This window comes from Tursiops truncatus, chromosome 11, assembly GCF_011762595.2.
Source record: "Tursiops truncatus isolate mTurTru1 chromosome 11, mTurTru1.mat.Y, whole genome shotgun sequence".
Classification (NCBI taxonomy): Eukaryota; Metazoa; Chordata; class Mammalia; order Artiodactyla; family Delphinidae; genus Tursiops; species Tursiops truncatus.
The window spans coordinates 58,461,866-58,481,400 of NC_047044.1; the positions used below are offsets into that span (position 1 = coordinate 58,461,866).

General features: G+C 52.8%; 1 protein-coding gene and 1 long non-coding RNA gene across 5 annotated transcripts in view; one reads left to right on the top strand and one right to left on the bottom strand.

Moving 5' to 3' along the window:
• Positions 1 to 818: 818 nt before the first annotated feature.
• ERBB3 (erb-b2 receptor tyrosine kinase 3) lies at positions 819 to 18,325 on the bottom strand. Of its 3 annotated transcripts, XM_019952150.3 has the most exons (28): positions 18,107 to 18,325; positions 14,164 to 14,315; positions 13,459 to 13,645; positions 12,634 to 12,759; positions 11,938 to 12,003; positions 11,647 to 11,765; positions 11,397 to 11,538; positions 10,907 to 11,020; positions 10,678 to 10,798; positions 9,006 to 9,079; positions 8,776 to 8,866; positions 8,324 to 8,529; positions 7,987 to 8,119; positions 7,689 to 7,779; positions 7,310 to 7,464; positions 6,852 to 6,905; positions 6,366 to 6,507; positions 5,646 to 5,765; positions 5,422 to 5,520; positions 5,046 to 5,231; positions 4,732 to 4,887; positions 4,415 to 4,490; positions 4,086 to 4,232; positions 3,675 to 3,772; positions 3,390 to 3,578; positions 3,158 to 3,229; positions 2,654 to 2,948; positions 819 to 2,466 (listed from the first exon to the last, which is right to left on the bottom strand). In XM_019952150.3, the coding sequence occupies exons 1-28, from the start codon at positions 18,186 to 18,188 to the stop codon at positions 1,943 to 1,945; spliced, it is 4,017 nt and encodes a 1,338-aa protein (XP_019807709.1). In that variant the 5' UTR covers positions 18,189 to 18,325; the 3' UTR covers positions 819 to 1,942. The 3 variants fall into 3 exon arrangements, with proteins under 3 accessions (XP_019807709.1, XP_019807710.1, XP_073644601.1); XM_019952151.3 differs by lacking the exon at positions 14,164 to 14,315 and having other exon boundaries at positions 18,107 to 18,245; XM_073788500.1 differs by lacking the exons at positions 14,164 to 14,315; positions 18,107 to 18,325 and having other exon boundaries at positions 13,406 to 13,528.
• Positions 18,326 to 18,461: 136 nt separating this feature from the next.
• Positions 18,462 to 19,535, top strand: part of LOC141275863 (uncharacterized) — a 32,111-nt gene continuing 31,037 nt past the window's right edge. For both annotated transcript variants that reach the window (XR_012324355.1, XR_012324356.1), the window contains exon 1: positions 18,462 to 18,601. This is a non-coding gene — a long non-coding RNA (uncharacterized lncRNA). The remainder of the gene's footprint in view (positions 18,602 to 19,535) is intronic.

Genomic DNA, 19,535 nt, shown 5'->3' on the forward strand with positions numbered 1-19,535 from the left:
GGCTCCGGCGGGAAGGCGGAGCCGTTGGAGAGCGTGAGTAGAAGCGTGGTCTCTCCCGGAAAAACCACAATCACCAGGAGCGCTGAGCGAGAACCCGTAATAGAGAGGGACGGGCTAAGGGAGAAAGGGCGGAGCTACGGCGGGGAAGTGTGTTTGGAGGCTGCGGGGCAGGGTGGAGCCGAACAGAGGCGAGTCGGGGAGATTGCGTTAAGGGCGCGTACGCCCTTCCCCGGATCCCTGGAGTGGCAGGAGGGACCGGCCCGGCCAGTCCGCTCGTCCTCAGGTGCTGCGAGAACGGGGAGGGGCAGAGCGGGTGTGGAAGGAGATCAGGAGTCTGTGCAGCAGGGGCTAACTGAGCAGCCAGACTTCTGAAGGATTATCCGTTTACAGCCTCCCAATCTAGAGACGGGACTCCCACTGAAGATGGCACTATTGTTTAACAACAGGCTTTGATGGCACCTAGGGGAAGTGTTCACGGAGATTTAAGAGAATGGGAGTTCTGAAACATTTGCGTTTTCAGTATTCCACCTCTTAGGGCTTTTTCTAACTTCCTAAACGTGTTGTTTTTGCTTGTTTTGTTATTCCCAGTTGGTTGCCCTGTAGATTCCTAGTAAAACCCTTAAGTGAGAAGGACTGTGCCCTATGCTGGTCTTAAGGGAATAAGGAAAAGTAGGGCTGGAGAAAGCTACATGGGGCCGAGTAGGCCTATCAGGAGACAGAGAAAGAAGCATATAGTGGTAGCTATCCACTGCTGAGGGACAGAGAAAAGGGGCGGTCTACCTCACACACTAAAGGTTTTTATTTGACAGACAAGAAGCTGCAAAACGTTGGCATTTTTATTCAGACGTATAAAAACAAAACAAAAAAACTTCAGGGCTAACAACAGATACCCCCAGTTTCCCATCCATGGGGACAGAAGTCTGAAGCTGGGTCCTCTTTCTATGCCACCTGGAAGCTTCCCACTACTGGATGAGAATAGCTCCTAAAAGTGGCTCTTGGGACCACTGTGAATCCGTCCCTTGGGTGGAGATCATATACAGCACATGTAGGTTATGGTTTACACAGAGATGCCCAGTTATTTTTCCTTCTGACCACCCCCTACTCCCACCTTCTGAGATAAGAAGTCTGGGTGTCGGAGCAGGCTGTAGTTGCTGGAGTTAGACTTGATTCAGTGCAAAAACAAGAAGACAATGCCCCTTCAAGGGCTCTGACTTATATATCAGTTTTCCTTGATACTTTACAGTAAGAGCACATGCATTGGAAAATCTTGAATCCGGACCTGCTATTTGATTTACTTAATCTCTTTAAGGCTCAGTTTCCTTATTTGTAAAATGGGATAATACCTAGCATACAGAATTGGTGTCAAGGATTAAGTTAGATAATGTTGGTAAAGTTTAGCATGATGCTCGACACATAGTAAATGCTCAGTTAATAGTAATCATTAATATCTACTCCCAACCTCTTCACAAGATTTTAAGCTTCTCATTTTTTCTAGGGGGTTAAGGGTCATAAGCCAAAATTTTGCTTTCCCCTGCCAGGTTTCCCCCTTTCCTCTTCCTTCGAAGTCTGATGGGCAACAAAGGCACACTTTAAAGCCTAGTCTCAACAAGTCAGAGTCTAAGAGAAAGGGACATGGGGAGTAATCCTTCATATCGCCAGGGAGTTCCCCCAAGGAAGTTGAGGAATGGGACTGGGAAAGCACATAAAATAGGGAAAACCATCTCCTTTCCTGGGTTTGGGAAAGAGAAAAAGTGCAAAGCTGGCTAATACCACAAGAATTTTGTGTCCGAGTGTTTAAGGCCTCCAAAGGTTGATTGGAATTGTCTAGGACTAGGGAAATGGGGCTGAGATCTGTGAGGGAGACAGACTAAGGAGAAGAGGGGTACCCGCCAGAGGCACTAGCTGCCATCAGATGCTCCCTGAGTACCTCAGTGAGCAGGGGTTATGTTCTCTGGGCATTAGCCTTGGGGAAAAGCCGGCTATGCCAGTAATCGGGGTTATCAAAGGCAGAGTCAGTGGCTTCTAAACTACGTAGAGTTTTGAGGCGGGCATAATGGACCTGGGGGCCATGGTGTACAGGCCCCTGGAAAGCTCTCATTTCTTCATACCCTTGCTCAGCTGCTGGGCAGGCCTCCATGGCTGCATAATCCCCCCCAGGACCTCCTCCACCACGTCGCCGATTCATATATTCATAATCTTCATCCGGAGTTGTGCTGGCGTTGGGCATGGTGGGCACGGGGTTGAGCGGGCAACTCTGTGTGCTGCCCAGGGAAGCACTGAGGTCTGATCCCACATCCATGTACTCGTAACCCAGCTCCTCAAGGGAACTTGGCCTAGGGGGACGAGATGAACTGCACTTTCTCCTCCGGTTCATGTATTCATACTCGTCGTCGTCATCTTCTTCTTCAGTACCCAGGACAGAACTGAGACCCACTGAAGAAAGGGTGCCTTCCCGGGAGGAGGTACCTGAGGGTTGAGAAGAGAGGCTAGGTATGTGGTATTACTTCATTGTAATAGGCAGTGAGGAGTGGGGGAGTCTTAGGAAAAAATGAATAGGGAGGGATATGATCAGAGAAGACAGAAGGATCAAGAGGAGCCTGTGGAAGGAGGATTAGAGAAAGATTTGAGGAAAGCGCTACAGAAAGTCAGGCACCTTTGAGGTGTGCATCTGGCATGACATAACCATTGACATCCTCTTCCTCTAACCCTGGTGGGGACTGTGGGGTGACAGGAGTAAGCAGGCTGTGGCGCTGGGAATGGTAGGCACTGTCTCCTCGTGGCCGTGGGCTCCGGCTCCGGCTTCTACACATGGATACCTTCTCCTGGAGCTCGGCCTCAGAGCCTGTCACATGGCCCTCCGATGACTCTGATGCCAGGCGTCCCCGTGGCACTGGGTGCAGAGAGGCTGGACGGTGGCACCGTTCACTACACCCACGAACTGCAGACTTCTAAGGAGGAAAATAATACATGGAGATTTACACAGAAATGAGGGAAGAAGAGAGATTTGTTTAGAAGGAGCTTGGGTCGTTCAGTGCCTTCTGTTTTGTAGGACACTGATTAAACCTCAGAGGTTTTTAAAGTCTCCCACACTACCCCTATCAATCCTAAGACACTGCCACCCAGCCTCTTGGCATCCTCGTAAAGAGACAGACCTTACCTGGGCAGCCTCCCCAAGATTCCCCTGGTTCATAGGCATATATCCCGATGATGGACTTACAAGGCTCTGGCTCTAGGATGAAACAAGTGAGGAAGAAGTTTAGATTAAGAGAGAAATCTACTCACCACAGCGGCCTTTGAATAGTTAATGTGGACATCTGTGGGATTCGTGAGGGCGCAGGTGTACAGAGGGCTTAGGGTGCAGAAAGTCTTGGGAAACTGGAAAATCTTACCCCACGTGGCCGAGTAAGTGTTCCAAGTGGCAGGCTAAGGGCAGAGCCTAGTGTGGTTGCCAAGTTCTCCTCCTCTGCCTCCAACTCCAGGTCTAGGTCTAGTTCTGGCTCCAGCTCTACTTCCTCCAGTTCCTTGTTTGTTAGAGCAGGGGGCTCTGCCCCAGGCGGAATTCCAGGCCCACTCTCTCTCTGTGAGGGCAGGTGGTTGATTGTTAAGGTACATCCTGGTTCCAGCCAAGTTCCCTTTTCTCTAGATCTCCTTGGCACCTCCTAATCTCCACTCACCTTTATGACCAGGTACCGTGGTGGGTCTCGGGCCATCCTGGTGAACTCATTGGCTAGTTCTTTAAAGGTTGGGCGAATGTTCTCATCAATCATCCAACCTGGGGGTAAGATGTAGGAAGGAGAGCGATAAGAGGGGAGTGGAGTAGGGAGGGAAGCTACTTAGAAAATGGCTGACGCTTTGTTCCCTCATCTTTGTGTGGGGAGCCTGACATCCACGTAGGTGCCATTGGCATCAATAATGTGGAGAGTGCTTAGTGTTTATTGGGCGGAGACCGTTTGGGGCATGCACCGCTGTCCTGGGTATTCACTTTTCATCACTGAGCATTGTTTATCTATGCTTTTTAGGTTTTCAGTCCAATGAAGCAATAATGGAGTAAAAAAAAAAAAGGCTGAAATCAGCAGGTAACTCACACTTGACCATGACCATGTAGACGTCAATGGTACAGATCTGGGGCTGTGCCAACCGCTCCCCCTTCTCCAGCAGATCTGGTACTTCAGCCAGTCGCAGCCCTGCATAGGGCTCTGCCCCAAAGGTCATCAGCTCCCAAACTGTCACTCCTGGTATAGGAAGACATGACTAGTTGATGGCAAAATAGTAGACATGGGCATGCAGATGAAGAGAAGGCAGAACTTGATCTGACCCAGGATCTGAAGGGCTTAGAGATTCTAAGAAAGGGTCTCAAAAGGCATCTTTGGAATTTGGACCAGTGATGGTATGGTGGGCATCCAGATGGACTGACCATAGCTCCAGACGTCACTCTGGTGTGTGTATTTCCCAAAGTGGATACTCTCGAGGGCCATCCACTTAATTGGAGTCTGGGGGATTAAAGACAAAGGTGTCACCAGCTGATTTCCACACATTTTCTTAGCATTTCTAAACCCATGTTCTCCGTCGTTCTTTGCTGCTCTCTAAACTTTTATTTCTGGCATCTCCAGGTTCTTCTCCTTGGACTAACCCTGCAGCATCTGCTAGCCTCTCAAAGAGACCACAGAGTACTTCCCGTCCCCATGCTTCACTCCACCCCTGCCTCCTTACCCAGCCTTTGTGTCACCTTACCTTGGTCTCACTGTGCAGTAGCTGCTTATCATCAGGGGGCAGCAAGTCAGCAACCCCAAAATCTGCCACCTGAACCTGACTAGGTGATTTCAGTAGCACATTTCGGGCAGCCAGGTTCCTGTGCACCATACCATGTTCCTCAAGGTAGTACATTCCCTATAGGGAAGGAAGTATTCTCAAGGTTGGGGAAATTGGTCCTTGAGCTTCAGAATCACCTCAAACCCTAAGGCACCTCTCAACACTTGAACCTCCTGGTCCCCTCCCTGTGGGCCCACAGGCAGTTTCATCTTAGAACTCCTCCAGTCTCCTCTCACCTTGGCAATTTGTACTCCCCAGTTGAGCAGCAGCTGTGGCCCCAGTGCCCCACGGTGTTGTCTCACATGATCCAGCAGGGAGCCCAGAGGCAGGTACTGAGTGATGAGCTGCAGAGATGACCCTGGGCACAGTCCCAGCAGCCGTACAATGTGGGCATGGTCGAGGCTGCCAATGGCCAGCATATGCTAAGAGACACAAGAAGGGTCATCCTGGGAACAAACAGGGTCACATAAAACCAGACCAGGGCTCCCCCAACATTCGAAGACATCAACATGGCTAACACAGTATCTGCTAACACGAGACCGTGCTTCTACATAATCGTATCTAATATCAACCCTCTCCTAGTGGCACACAGAACACCCTGCCTTCACTTACGTCCGTCACAGCTTGAAAACTTTGCCGTCCACTCTTGTCCTCAATGACTTTAATGCAGACTGGAATCTTGATCGATTCACCCTCAGGAATCCACACTCCCTGGGAAATTTTGGGCAGGAGTCAGCCTAAGGTCATTCTCCCCAGGCTAGTCCTGTCTCTGAATCTTTCCCTCCTTTGCCCTAGATCCTTTTCCCACCTCCCCAAACTTCCTGTGGGCCACTCACTTTGTGCACAGTTCCGAAGACGCCCGAGCCCAGCACTTTAAGCTTCTTCAGCTCTGTTTCCTTGAAGATTCTGGCCGAGACTTTGTTAGCCTTCTCACTGGGATCCAGAGGCTCTACGCTCTGGAACAGATGGAAAGGAGGTACTCAGGAAAGCCCACTCCCGTGTCCCTCTCCAACCCCCTCCCCAGAGGTGGATGCCAAGAGCAGCAAAGCCCAAAGTGGTGGGAGCAGGAAGAGGAATGTCTCTAGTCTTGGAAAGCATTGCAGGCATATGGGGGAATAAAAGACCTGAGGATTGAGGAAGTCGTTTGTGTTCATGAGACCAGAAATCAAGAGGGTCAGGTTTTCCCTTTGTTGGGAGAGAGTTGGTAATACTATCACCTTGAGTACTTTTATACAATTCTCTCTGTTTTTCAAAGCACTTTCACATACATCATCCCCTTTTACCCTTACAGCCACCTTGTAAGGATGAATGTTATTATTTCCTCTGTATACATGCATAAACTGAGGCACAGAGAAGGAAGCTAACTTCTTCAAAGTCATACAGCATATTAATGGCAAAATCAGGACTAGAATTCATGTCTCCCATTTCTCTGGCCAGAGTCCTTTCTAATGGACCATACTACCTCCTTGAAGAAAGGGATCAAAGCTCTGGGGAAGGAAGAGGATCTTAAAGGGTGATGGTATAGGGTATGTTTCAAGGGTAAGCTAGGCACTCACCTCACCCCGTTCCAAGTAGCGCCTCATAGCCCTCTTATTCTGAATCCGGCGCCCACGCCAATAGAGAAAAGTGCTGCCCAGGATCAGGAAAATCACTGCCAATCCTACTACCACTGTTAAAGCCATTGCCAGATGGGTTTTGCTGTGGGACAGAGAAGCCCAGAATTATCCTGGGTCTACACTTCCCTTACAAATGTCATTTACACCTGTACTAAAGGTATAGCGCAGATCTGGGGCAAGAAGTTAACATTCACATCTACATATATCCTTGAGCAATATGAAGGGGTTAACCTCATTCTCCACCCCAAGACTACTGCAAGTTAATCTTAGGAAGGGAAGACCAGAAGCCTGGATTCTTGTGTCCCCAGGTCCAGTGATAGTAGCCTGTATATAGAGGGCCAGAATGAATAGAGACTTAATCTTCCCAGGAGGTAACGGCCCTTCCCCAAATATTCCCAGCTCCCTAAATCTCCAAGCCCACCATACCTGATCAGTGCCAGTGTTTGGCCTAAACAGTCTTGTAGCTCTGGTCCCTTACACCTGGAGAAGAAAGTCACCTCCTTAAATGGGAGCTTGGTAAACTTCCACAGGAAGCTCAATTCCAACACTCTCAACGTACATTGTTTCAGACCCTACCATGGCATCCCATCCTGAAGCCCAAAGCATATCCCAAGACATGGCTCCCATCTCTGGCTCACCAATCCTCCCTGAGTCCCTCTCTTGAATGAAACTCCCCTGAGCTGAGGTTATTCCAGGTTCCCCAAATTGTAGCGTCATTTTGTGCTGTTACTGAGTTTCCCTTTCTCCAGTCCTTCACTACACAGCTGGGAGTGGTTCTAAAGTCATAGTTCCTTCTTTCTTTCTGCTCTCCTCACCATCTTCTTTCCCTCTAGTTCTGTACTCTTACCCCTCTGCCAACACCCTTTTATCATCCCATCACTGACCCCTGGGTGCAGTTCTCATGACAGGGCCGACATTCATTCTGAGCATCTGGGTACTTGTAGATGGGGCCCTTGGCACCGAGGACTCCAAAGGGGCAGCTGCTCACACAGTGGGGCCCATCTCGAAAATGGGCACACTGGGCACAAGCATCAGAGCCCTGGGTGGAAGAGAGAAGGTCAGGAAGTATGGTATTCCAAGATCAATTCCACACTTCCCAACAAGAACTAGCCCAGCCATTTAGGATCCTCCATTCACAGACCCTAGCATTATCTGACCTCCCTGTGCCTCTCTATGGCCTTGAAATTTGGCCATATCATTCCCTAGACCCTCCAGTGTTGCCCCGCCCTCTCTCCCTTAGAGATCCTGGTGCTGCTACTGTACCGAGCCATTGCACGTGGTAGTGCCCTCCATGGGTTGGCATTCCGGGTGGCAGGAAAAGCATTCAGCTTCATGGGCAAACTCACGAGGCTCCCTGCAGTGGGGGGCCGGGGGTAAAGGGAGGTGGGTCACTTCCAAGGCCTGACCTTTATGCTCTGATCTCCCAACCACAGGGCCTCCTACCTAATTCCCACCAAGGCATACACAGAAAGTTGTCTAAAGGCTTTCAGGTGCCACGTGAACAGCTCCATCCCTTGGGTCCATCCCCCAACCCCTTCTTGACTCTCCCCCCTCACTGTACCCATTCAGAAAGTTGCAGTGGGTCACACAGACACCTCCTCGGCTGTAGTTTCGGCAAGATAGGCACTGACTGGGGCCTGGGCCCCAGCATCCCCCAGAGGAGCACAGTGGGTCACACACTTTGCCTTCTGCCACTGGAAAGGAAGGGGTGGGTTAGGAGGAGTCTGAGGTCTCCTAACAAGCCTGTTCCTGAACTCTTGCTCATTACTGCTTCCAGCCTAATGTCCCCCTCTCCTTGGCTCTGTCCCCCATCCCTACTCCCACTTGCAGGGCAGAGCAGCCCTTATACCCCTCTCCTGCCTGATTCCACCGCCCCGTCCGTGGGCCCTTTCCCTCACCGCAGTCTCTGCGGGGCCGATTATGCTTGATGTCCAGTCTCTCTTCCGAAGGCCCCCGAAGCAGCCTGGTCCAGTTCAAAGAATGGTGGTAGCAGAGCTGTCGATTGGCACTTATGTAGATACGCCCAGCACTAATTTCTTTCAAGGATCGGAGGCCCAGAGATGTTACATTCAAGTTCTTCATGATCAACAGTGAGAAGCCCCGGCTGAGAACAAGGAGACTGGATGAGAGGGGAGACTACAGAGGAAAACCTGAGCACGCAGTGGATTCATTTCCATTCAACAAATTTGCTCTGGGCTAATCAACCCACTGAGAGGGACTCCCCCCTCCTTTAGCCTTTGCCCCATCAAACTCCCACTGTATGAGACCATGCCTTGTATTTCACTCAAGGATGCCTGAGAAACTGGGTTCTTTGCCTGGAGATGCGACGACCTCCACACCCCTTACTCACTTGTAGAGGCTTCGGCCCCCAATGGTCGTCAGGTTGGAAAAGACACTGAAGTTGTGCATGTGGGGAGGCCAGGACTGGATGTTCAGGTAACCTGAGGGGTTGGAGAGGGGCACATGAGTGGGGAGCCTCTCCCCTTCCTTCCTCAGGTTTGCCCGGTCCCTCCCCTGACGCCTGGCACATGATTTTCTCAAGTGGTATACTCAGTAAGGGCAGGCTCTCCTCCCATTCACCTGTGATCTCCCGCACTGTCCGGAAGACATTGAGCTTCTCAGGGTCCAGAGCAGGAATCTTGTGCCAGGGGTCTCTGAGGAGAACAGTAAAAACCAGTCAACAAGGTAGAGGCATAACCAAGTAGCAGTGAGCACGCCTAGCCTCAGAACTTAGTTTCCAAACAGCGTTCTCCACTAAAAGGAAACAGGACTCTTGGGAGAAATGGCTGAGGCAGGAGAAATATAACATGAGCCTACAGCATCCTGTGCAAAAAAGTAAGGAAATGCTCAAAGAATGAGGGGTATAAGCCCAAAGAACACAGGAGCCATCATGAAGGGGCCCCACAATGAACAGACCAAGGACAACTGGAATGATGATTGTAAGAGACTCTGAAATGTTGACTAAAACAAGTATCCACACAGATTAAACACACAAACAAGTAAGTAAATAAACAGGAAGGGAAGGCTCTCCCTCACACGAGAATGCCTACAAATAAATACAGGAGGAATAATGGAGTTAGAAAATCATCATTTGGCAATTCTCATAAAAACTGCTTCAGGCAAATATCTCCCCACAAGATACTTATTAATTGCAAAGGGAAAATAGTAACTTTACAGTAGAAAAGCTGGCAGACGCCCCCTTAACCAAGTGACCAGAGGTATCATCACCAATGATGGAACAAATCAACATCATGTGCCTCCTTGATACTTTGCACTGAGAATACAACTGTAGTATTCCTATCAAAATGCATAACTTGAAGCTAAGTGTGAGGCAACATTAGATAAACCCCAACTGAGGAACACACTACCAATCACCTGACCTGTACTCTATCAGCAATGTCAAGGTCATGACCTGTGACAGATTAAAGGAGACTGAAGAGACACCAAATGTCAATGTGTGATCCAGGACGTGAGCAAGACTATTAGCGAAATGTGATTACGGTCTGTAGATTAGATAACATTTTGTATCAATGCTAATTTCCCGATTTAAACAATTGTACTATGGTTTTGTAAGAAAATGTTCTTGTTTTCAAGGAATACACACTGAAATGTGTATTTCAGTGGGGTGAGGGGACACCATGTCTGGAAATTTACCTTCAAGTGGTTCAGAAAAACAAGAGCATGTATATATAGTGTGTGTGGTGTGTAGAGACAGAAATGATAAACATGTGGTACATTGGTAACATTTGGGGGATCTGAATAAAGAGTGTATGGGAAATCTTTATACCATTTTTTGCAACTTTAGATCTAAAATTTTGTCCAAAGTAGACAGGTGGCCCTAACGTTTCACACACACACTCACTCACTCACTCACTCACTGTAAATGCTGTCCTATGGATTAGAATGTCCCTTTGCTCTTTGTGGCTCCAAACCAAGAAGCAGAACTAGGGGAAACAGCTGGAAGTCATGAGACAGATTTTTATCCAATTTAAGTAAGAACATTTAGAAACCTTTAAGAAGGAGGACACAACGTCCCTGTCCCTTGCCACTCAGCTGGCTGGATTGCTTAGGGGTATCTGAGGGGATTCAAGCCCTGGCTGGGGAGTTAAGCACTGTCAGGTCCTTTGTGGCCTCTAAGATTTTATGATCTAGATTCCTGATCAGCTCCACATACGAAGGCTTGAACCAATGCAATGAACCGTGAGCAGGTGGATGGGGTGGGGGATCAGGGGATGAAAGCAGAATCTCTAACCCATTGAGGCCGGTGATAAGAAAGTCCAGGTTGCCCAGGATCTTGGTGCAGTTCACAAATCCATCAATGTTGCTCGAGTCCACAGTCTGGAAGCGGCTCCCAGAGCCCGTCCCCTCACAAGCTGTAAACACAGAAGAGGCTCACTGGGGAGGGGGTGTGGGGGGTGGAGTCTGAGTAGGCTCAGGGGAAAGGGTATCTCTTCACCAACTCCTTACCATCTCTTACTCACCTTTGGGGCACAGACCCCCACAAGGTTCACATATCTTGAGTCCATTTTTATCTACTTCCATTTTGTCAGGAGGACAAGCCCTGACACAAGATGTTTGATCCACCACAAAGTTATCTAGGAGGGAGGAGGGCACCATTAGAGATGAGGGAGGAACACTGCCAACTACCAACTAACTGAACCTCCTTCCTCCTGCTCGGCACTGCATTTGCTCCAATCGACCACCCGAGGTTCCTTAAGTGCTGTCTCATGGATTAGAAAGGCCCTTTGCTCTTTGGATCCAAAGAGCAGAGCTAGGAGCAATTGCTGGAAGTCATGGGGAGATAGATGCGGGAACGGGACATAGGGGTCATTCATTAGGGGTGACTAGATGATCACAACCAATTGCCCTCTATATCCTCTATTAACCACCCAACTTGATCCATTTTGCCTCCTAAAATTTCATCTAAAATCCTCGTTCCACTACCATTGTTCCTTCCCTTCAGACACTTACGGGGACAGCTGGCTACACAAACTCCTCCATACTGATACTTGGTGTGGGGATTGGGTTCCAGCTGGAAAGTTAGCTTGTTGTAGACAAGAGGCTGTGGACACTGGCGTACACAGGCTCCACTGTCATTGAAGAGCCGGCAGGCCTAGGAACACAGAAGGCTCATAAGACTCATGTTACATATGGACCCCTACTTCCTCCCCAAAGCCCACATCCCATTTCAGAACAGGCAAGCGGTGGTAACAGTACGTACAAAGCAGTCTGTGTCCTGAGGGCCCGAGCAGCCCCCTGCACACTCGTCGTGGCAGCACTGGTTGGGGTTCGGCCCAAAGCAGTGACCATTACACTGAGGGGCACATATGGTCTTGGTCACTACGGATGGAGAGAAAGCACAGCTGTCAGGGCTCACAGGACTGAATTCTGAGGCTATCTCTCACCCTCTTGCCTTAGAGGCTCATCGCTACCCCCTGTCGACACAGGCTGGGGTGGGCAAGGATATGAAAGTGTATATGAGTTTGAAGTCTTTAAAATGAAGTAAACCCACGTGTCTGGCAGTCTTCTGGTCCAGGACCCCAGCATCGCCCCTTGCAGACCTCATGACAGGGGGGACCTGGTTGGGAGGGAAAGTAGCACAAGCGGCTGTCAGAAAGGCTTGCTCAGATCAACAGGGTATGATGTCAGCACACAGGCACCCAGTCCCGGGAAGCGAAGAGCCAGGGCAGCATCCCTCCTTACCCCAGCGGAGCTGGGCTGGGCTCAAGTGAACCTGTCAGCAAGGGGTGGAGCCGCGCCTCCACACCACCCACAGGGCAGCTGAGGGGAGGGCCCGGGGCACATGCCTCACTCAGCCCAGTCCCAACCCAGGAATTTGGTTCTTCTTGGCAAACTGAACCCAGTAGGAATATGTGTGAGTGAGTGGACAGGGAGTGGCAGACTGCGGTCAGGGTTAGGTAGGTTCTAAGAAGCAACGATGTAGGAGTGGAAAGAGAAATGGATGTGCAGTCCAGAGACCTGGCTTCCCACTCAGAGCACAGAGTTCTTTAGCCCCTTTCCTTCACACGCTGCTTCTGCGGTTCGGGTTCTAGGGGACTGACCTGCTCCCTCCTGGCAGGCTCCTTGGGTTAGAGCCCAAGGTTTGTTCAGTGGCAGCTGGGTTCACATTAGGGACATACTGATGAGGGGAAAGGAGTCACTCTGGTTGGGTGGGGGCAAGGGGGCAGTCTTGATCATGGCCACTCACAGGTCCTGCCATTGTCCTTCACCACTATCTCGGCTTCTCGGTCCCGCACGATGTCCCTCCAGTCAACTGTGTCCATGTGACAAAGTTTATCATTCTTCTCAATGTAAACGCCCCCTGACAGAATCTCTGAGGTAGGGAAGAGAAGTGCCGGGGTCAAGGGCTAGTCAGGGAAGTCCTCCTTCTCCCTGCCTCCCCACCAGTCTGAGCAGAGGACATGGGCAGGCGGATATGTCCAATTAAATCCAAACTGCAGAGGAGGCACGCCTTGTAAGAGGAGCAGGCCAAAAGAAAGTCCTTCCCCCTCAGACACCTGTCCAGATCCGGTTTAGCGAGTTGGGGAGGGGAAGGGAAAGAAGGAGAGTAGATCCCTGACTCAAATCCACACCTCCCCACCCCCACGTGCCCTACCTGTGTGTTTTTCAACTGACTGGGACAGGCAGAATCAGAAGGTGGCCAGGTGGTATTTAACCCCTCTAGTCCTCCAGCTTGGGGCGACTTGTGAGGGCGGGAGGGAGGATTCCCATTCCCAGGGAAGGAGGGACATCAAGGGACACTGTACTCGGAAGTTAGAAGAATGTGTAACAGCCTCAGCTCCAACTCCAGCCCCACCAGGACATAAGGACCCTCCCTGGGGATAGATGCCTCAGCTCCCTGTTAGGGCCCTCTATCATTTAAGGAGGAGTGGACCTTTAGACCGTGGTGGTCAAGGTGGTGGGCACGTTGAACGGGGGTACTTAGAGGGAGCAGTCTTGGGTCATCATCAAAGAGGCACCTGTCAGCAGGTTGGCTGAGGGGCAGGCCTGGAAGGAATCATCAGGAACTGACCAGTGAGCTGAGTAAAGCGGAGCTGGCGCAGAGCATGGCTGGAGTTGGTGTTGTAGTTCAACATGACAAAGATGGCAAACTTCCCATCGTAGACCTGGGTCCCCCGCACCACTCGGAGGTTGGGCAGTGGCAGCGTAGAGAACTCATTCATGGCCACAAGGACGTAGCCGGTCACTTCTCGGATCCACTGTGATGGAGCAGATCGTGTGGGTGAGAGGGAGAGTGGGGCAAGAAGTGTCAATCCGCTTTCCCTCCCTAAGGCACTGAGGAAGCTCTAGCTCCTCTAATTTTTTCCAAGTCCTGTTTTGGAGTAGGGAGTAGCAGGCGCCACACGACTTCTGCAAGTGAAGACAAGCTGTAGAAATAACCGAGGAATTCTAGGCTCCTAGCCTTTCCTTCTCAGGGCTCCTCAGGCCAGGAGGGTCCTTGCTTATCCCTTCCTCACCTCCTCAAGTGCCTCTTGGTCCCTGGTGCAGAACCCCACGTGCCCCTGCCCCCTTCTCAGGGCCAGCCCCTGTGCATCCCCGGCTACAGCGACCAGTCCACAGGCCCCAGATTCCAATCATTGCCCCATAAACACACTGGCTTGGATCTTAGGAACCATGGAGTCTTAGGAATGCTCAACTCCAGCCCTGAGGACAGGAAAGAGGCTTCTGTAGGGAGGACAAGGGGGAAGAGGTCGAGGAAGGAGGTCGGCACTCTAACCTGCAGGAAGGAGAGGTCAGCATTGTGTCCTGTGAGCACGATCTCCAGGTTCCCCATCACCACCTCACACCTCTCGTAGAGCTTGTACAGTGTCTGGTACTGGTTCTCGGCATCGCCGGTCACACTCAGCCCATTCAGAGTCCCAGGGCACACTGTTCCAAGTGGAGGTAAGAATGGCAGAGGCCTGGACACAAGTTTTCGGCCCTGTCCCCCAGGACCACCCCTTGGTTGCCCTCTTCCAGTAACATTTAGCACGATCAGAGGCAGCTGCCTCCAAGCCTCCGCCCTAGAGGCAGATGGCAAGGCCAGACTGAGAGCCTCAACTTCCTCTTTTCCCAGAATCCCTTCACTGGCCCCCTGAACAGGAAGGTGAAAGATTGCCTTTTCCCACCTGGGCCTCCTCTGTGCCTCTACTGGGTACTACTTTAGATGCTAAGGAGTTAATCAAGGAGGATGTGGGGTTGTTTTCCCCTCCCTAGAAAGAAGTTAGAAAAGGACCACAGCTTGGTTACCCTCCTCTTCCCTCCCCCGCTCCAACCAGGGCACTTCTCTACCCCCATCCTGCCTCTCTAGGTCCTGGAATAAATATCTCTTTGGGGCAGCACACAGCCCCTATTGTGTCTACTGAGGGTGGGATGGGGGCAGAGGGCGGGGGCAGTGCCTGGGGCCACGGTACGGCCCACAATGAGGCGATTCTATTTAGGAGGAGGGGGCTGCCCCACCCTGTCCCCAGACACCCTGTCCTCAGCCGCTGGCCCCCTCTCTCCCCTCAAGCCTTGGGCTCAGACGAGTGACCTCACTGGCAGGGGGCCTCTGGTGGTAGTGTGGGGGGCTCAGTGTGAGCTCTGTCTATAAAGCTGGAAGATAGGGAGCTGACTGCCCACCTCGCACCCCCTTCATCAACTCTGGCTTTCCTCTCACTCTGCTCCCCGTCCCAGCCCACTCCAGCTCCCTCAGCATCACACTTTCCAGCCCTAGAGTATTTTTCAGCAAATACAGAGAAGCCGGATGGAAACAGCAGCCGACTGCCTCCATTCTAAGCCTTCTACCCAATTTCATCGTCAGAGGAGATTCATTAAGAAGCCTTCCAGGGCTTCCCTGGTGGCGCAGTGGTTGAGAATCTGCCTGCCAATGCAGGGGACACGGGTTCGAGCCCCGGTCTGGGAAGATCCCACATGCCGTGGAGCAACTGGGCCCGTGAGCCATGGCCGCTGAGCCTGCGCATCCGGAGCCTGTGCTCCGCAACAAGAGAGGCCGCGATAGTGAGAGGCCCGCGCACCGCGATGAAGAGTGGCCCCCATTTGCCACAACTAGAGAAAGCCCTTGCCCAGAAAATGAAGACCCAACACAGCCAAAAATAAATAAATTAATTAATAATAATTTAAAAAAAGAATGTTTCCAACATGGCACTCTCACTCACATTAAGGACAGCCTAGACTCGAAGTACATGAGGCATGTCAGTCTTGGGGGTTCACTTTACTTTGTAAGTATGGAGGACATAGGGGCTATGGGAAATGTTGGACCCTGAAGCCCTCCCTACAACTTGTCTCTCCTCTGGCTCAGTGAAAGACCGTGGGGAGGGGGGTAGATACCACCTGTCCCAGCCACCCTTCCCTGAGGCAGTGGCAGCCTAGTGGGAGGCAGGAGTGAATGGAGGGAGGGAGATTGGTGAGGCCCCAACACCTCCTCCCTGATGCACCCCTAGTCTGACCACCTGACCTTTGAAGGGCTCCCATTCCCTATCACACCCCATGAAGGGAAAGGGGTGAGCTAGACCCAGCAGAGGGGTAAACAGGCTGGGAGCTCCCAGAGGAGCCTGGGAACTCTAGGGTCCTTGGGTTGAAAACGAAACGACTAGGAGGTTAGTCGTTTCTGGAACAGCGCCACCCCAACCCCCTTCCTGGCAGGACACCCCCTCTTCCAAGTCAAGGCGCCAACCCTTCTCCCCAGATAAGGGAGCCACGATTTCTGCACAGGGAAGTGGGGTGTGGGCGTGTACACACACACACACACACACACACACACACACACACACTTGTACACGTACACAGCTCCCCTACTGGCCCAGAAATCTACACTGGTTCTGTCCTTGGGTTTCCTTATTTGGAAGGATTTCAGGTGGCCCCATCCATTCCACCTGCCCATATGTGTTTGTGCAAACTTTGTGTCTGTGCTTGGGAGGCTACGGTGTTGGAGATCCCAGTTCCCTGCCACCCTGAGGGTAAAGTCCATATTACACAAATAGGAGCAAAGGGCTGGGTGGGAAGAGAGTATGAACAGCACCTCTGAGGAGGAACCAGGCAGCTTGGGGAGGAGAGGGGGGGTAGGGGAATTAGAAAGTCCCTGCTATACGCAGGGATTAGGGGCACAGGGAGGGCCAGTGGCACAGACCCCCCCTTTGGTAAAGAGCACTGGGGTGGGTCACAGCAAGAATCTCCAGCCCCTCCTTAACCAGAGGCCTCCTCTCCAAAGTCCCCCACCCCCCATCACAGCCAGGACAAAGGGGCTATAGAAGGACTGAGACAGGGCCGGATGCCCAGAGGCTGCAGGATCCAGATAAAGGGTAAAGAGACCCAACCATGCCTGCCTCCTGTCTCCCTCAGGGCAGGTGGCCAGGATCTGGGACTCCTGGGTTCCCAGCTGAAGATTCCAGGGGTCTGGATGGGACAGTGATACACAGTCACTTTACTCAGTCTCTCCCACTCCAATCCCCAGACCCCCGCCCTCCACCAGCTGGGAGTGTTCACATCTCAAGATCCCAGGGTCTAAATTTAGGCCCAGCAACTGTGAGGGAAGCACAGGTGTTTCTCCCACTCCCACCCTGGGGAAGGGGCCCTGACTGTGCCAAACCCCAAGCCGAGATCTGGGGGGAGGGGAGGAAATCAACAGGGTTCCTCCAGTGCCAGCAACCCCAGCACCCCTCAGGTGTCCATGGTCCCAGAGACACCCCAAAGAGGTGGGCTCAGCTGGCATGGGAGTGGGAGGAGGAACAGAGGAGCAATCTGACTCTTGTCTAGACTGCTAGAGACAGCCAGACAATAAACAGAATGGGGGTGGGGGTGACTCTGGGCCTAAGAAGGATGCCCCACCCCAAGGACAGGGAGCTCAGAAGACAGGACAGGTGCCCTGTTGGCCCTCAGGTTGGCGAGAGAAAAGACAGAGAGAAATAGCGTCTGGAAGTCCTTGACCCTATAGCTCCTGGCTCAGTGCTTTGTACATAGTAGATGCTCAATAAGTATTAGTTGAATTGATCTGGGTCTTGACAAAAAAGTTTGGTCAAGTCGGGGACCAGCTAACTTTATTATTTTGAGAGAAAGAGGCCAGTCAGCCTCTGCGGGGCCTCTCACCCTGCTGTCACCTGGACTTGGCCCTTGGGTTAATCTCAGCTCTCCACAGGGCAGGCCCACTCACGGAAGAGGAGGTGCCTCTCTTGTTTTCCAACAGTAGACAACAACAACCTCCCCCCTTCCACAGCTCCGCCCTGCCGGCAAAACAACAAAACTGGAGGTTTTTGAGCCCCTGGGGGCAGGAGGTTGGGAACAAACCGAGAACCCCCCCTTCCCTGCCCCGCTCTTTCCAAGATCTCCACCTCCAATCATCCCCTCACGTTTACAGAATGGAGGTCCCAGCTCCCCTCCCTGCAGGGCCCCTCAGAAGTGTGAACTGTTTCGGCATCAGCCCTATCCGGAGAGACAAATCAGAGGGTCCGCGACACGGCAGGGAGGAGGTGGCCGGGGCAAGGTAGTGGTTCGGGAATCCCGTCCCCGCCCGGACCACGCCGAGAACCTGATCCTGACGGTCTCCGCCCAGGGGGCCCCAGCGCGCCGGGGCTCCGCACCCCCAGCCTCGCACAGCCCGAGCTCCTGCCCCTGGCCTCCGGCACCCCGCGAATTTGTCTCGGAATCCCAGGTTCCGAGCCTGCCGGTGCTCCCGCACCGCTTACCTGCCTGCGAGTTGCCCACCTCGGAGCCCCGGGCCAGGCTGAGGAGGAAGCCCAGCACCTGCAGAGCCCCGTTCGCTCTCATGACTCCAGCGGAGAGTGAGGGGAGCCCAGCCCAATCCGGCCGGGGGGCGGCCCTGGACTAGGACATCTAAGCGGAGCCACCTGAGCCGCCGGAGACTTGGTAGCGCGGCAGAGGAGGTTGCAAACTGCAACCGGAGCCGGAGCCGGAGTTTGGGGCGGGATGGCAGGGGAGGGGTGTAGTCTGCAAGGGAGCGCAGGGGGAGGGGGTGAATCTCGGCCGCGCCCCCTCGGGCGCGAGGCTGGAGTAGCGATTGCTGGAGCCTCTGCGGCCCGCCCCGAGCGCGCCCCACGCCCCAGTGCCCGGCAACTTGGCCGCGCAGATCCAGGACGGGTCTCGCCCTAATTTTTCTCCGGGAGTTGAAGTAAGGGGAGGCCAAGATTCCAAACGCCCCCAAATGCTTCCAAAGGAGAAAGGTAATGGGGGTGGGGAGAGCGCTCCAAAGCCCGACCCCCTGCAAGTTGGCCTCGCCTACTAACCAAATCACTCAACTCCCCTAGCCGGTTGGGTCACTTGGGGGATTTTCCGTCTGAATGTGAATGCTTCTCTCCGAGTGTGTTTTTGAGGGGGAGGGTGTTTTTGCCGCCCGCTCAGGCCACCTCAGTTTCCCCGGAACCGCCTCGAAACCCCATAACTCATGCACCCTGCCGAGGAACCCGAGCCCCAGAGGCCGCGTGAAATTGCAGTGTCTCCGGCCGCTTCCTCCTCCAGACCCGGCGCCGGCCCGGCCTCTCCCGGGGATTTGGTTGGGGGGCGGGGGTGGCTTCCAGCCTGGGAACAGACCCCGAAGCCCGCCTTTTCACTGCCACTCCGGGAGGGGCTCCCGCACCTGTCGCCGTCCCCTCTGCTGCCCCCCAAGGCCGCCTGGGAGAACAGCTGCCTCCCCTTGCACACTGGGGTCGGACCGCGCCGTCGGGGCGGCCAGCGTTCCCGCCACAGGCGCTCACTTTCCCAGGCCTTCCGGGCCCGGGCTGTCGCTGGAGAGGAGAAGGAGGGGGACGCGGAGAGGGCACTAGAGACTGCGTCCCCCAAAGGCATGAACCCTGGGCACCTCCAGCACTAGCTCCAGGATTCTGGCCAGAGGCGGTGGGGCGCACCTCGAGGTGCTGCCCCAAACCTAGCCAGACTCCAAGTGGATCCGACGGGCACCCCCTGGTGCCCAACCGGCGGCAGTGAGGCCCCACACGGCGTTGCATTCCGGATCTTGCCCAGAGAGCCTAATTATCTTCCCCGGAGTTTCAAGCCTGAAGACTTCGAGAACATTTTAACTTTGATTAAGAAAAATTCCACCTCTCACTCCGAGCAAAGATTACTGGCTAAAATTCTTTAAACTTGCTTTGTATCGATCTT

Excerpts from the sequence above, each read along its gene's own strand:
- ERBB3 (XM_019952150.3), bottom strand. The coding sequence starts at position 18,188 with ATGAGAGCGAACGGGGCTCTGCAGGTGCTGGGCTTCCTCCTCAGCCTG. Across the intron at positions 11,766-11,937 it reads ACCAGAAGACTGCCAGACAC|TGACCAAGACCATATGTGCC; the intron begins GTGGGTTTACTT and ends CTCCATCCGTAG. Across the intron at positions 3,230-3,389 it reads CACTTACTCGGCCACGTGGG|AGCCAGAGCCTTGTAAGTCC; the intron begins GTAAGATTTTCC and ends GTTTCATCCTAG.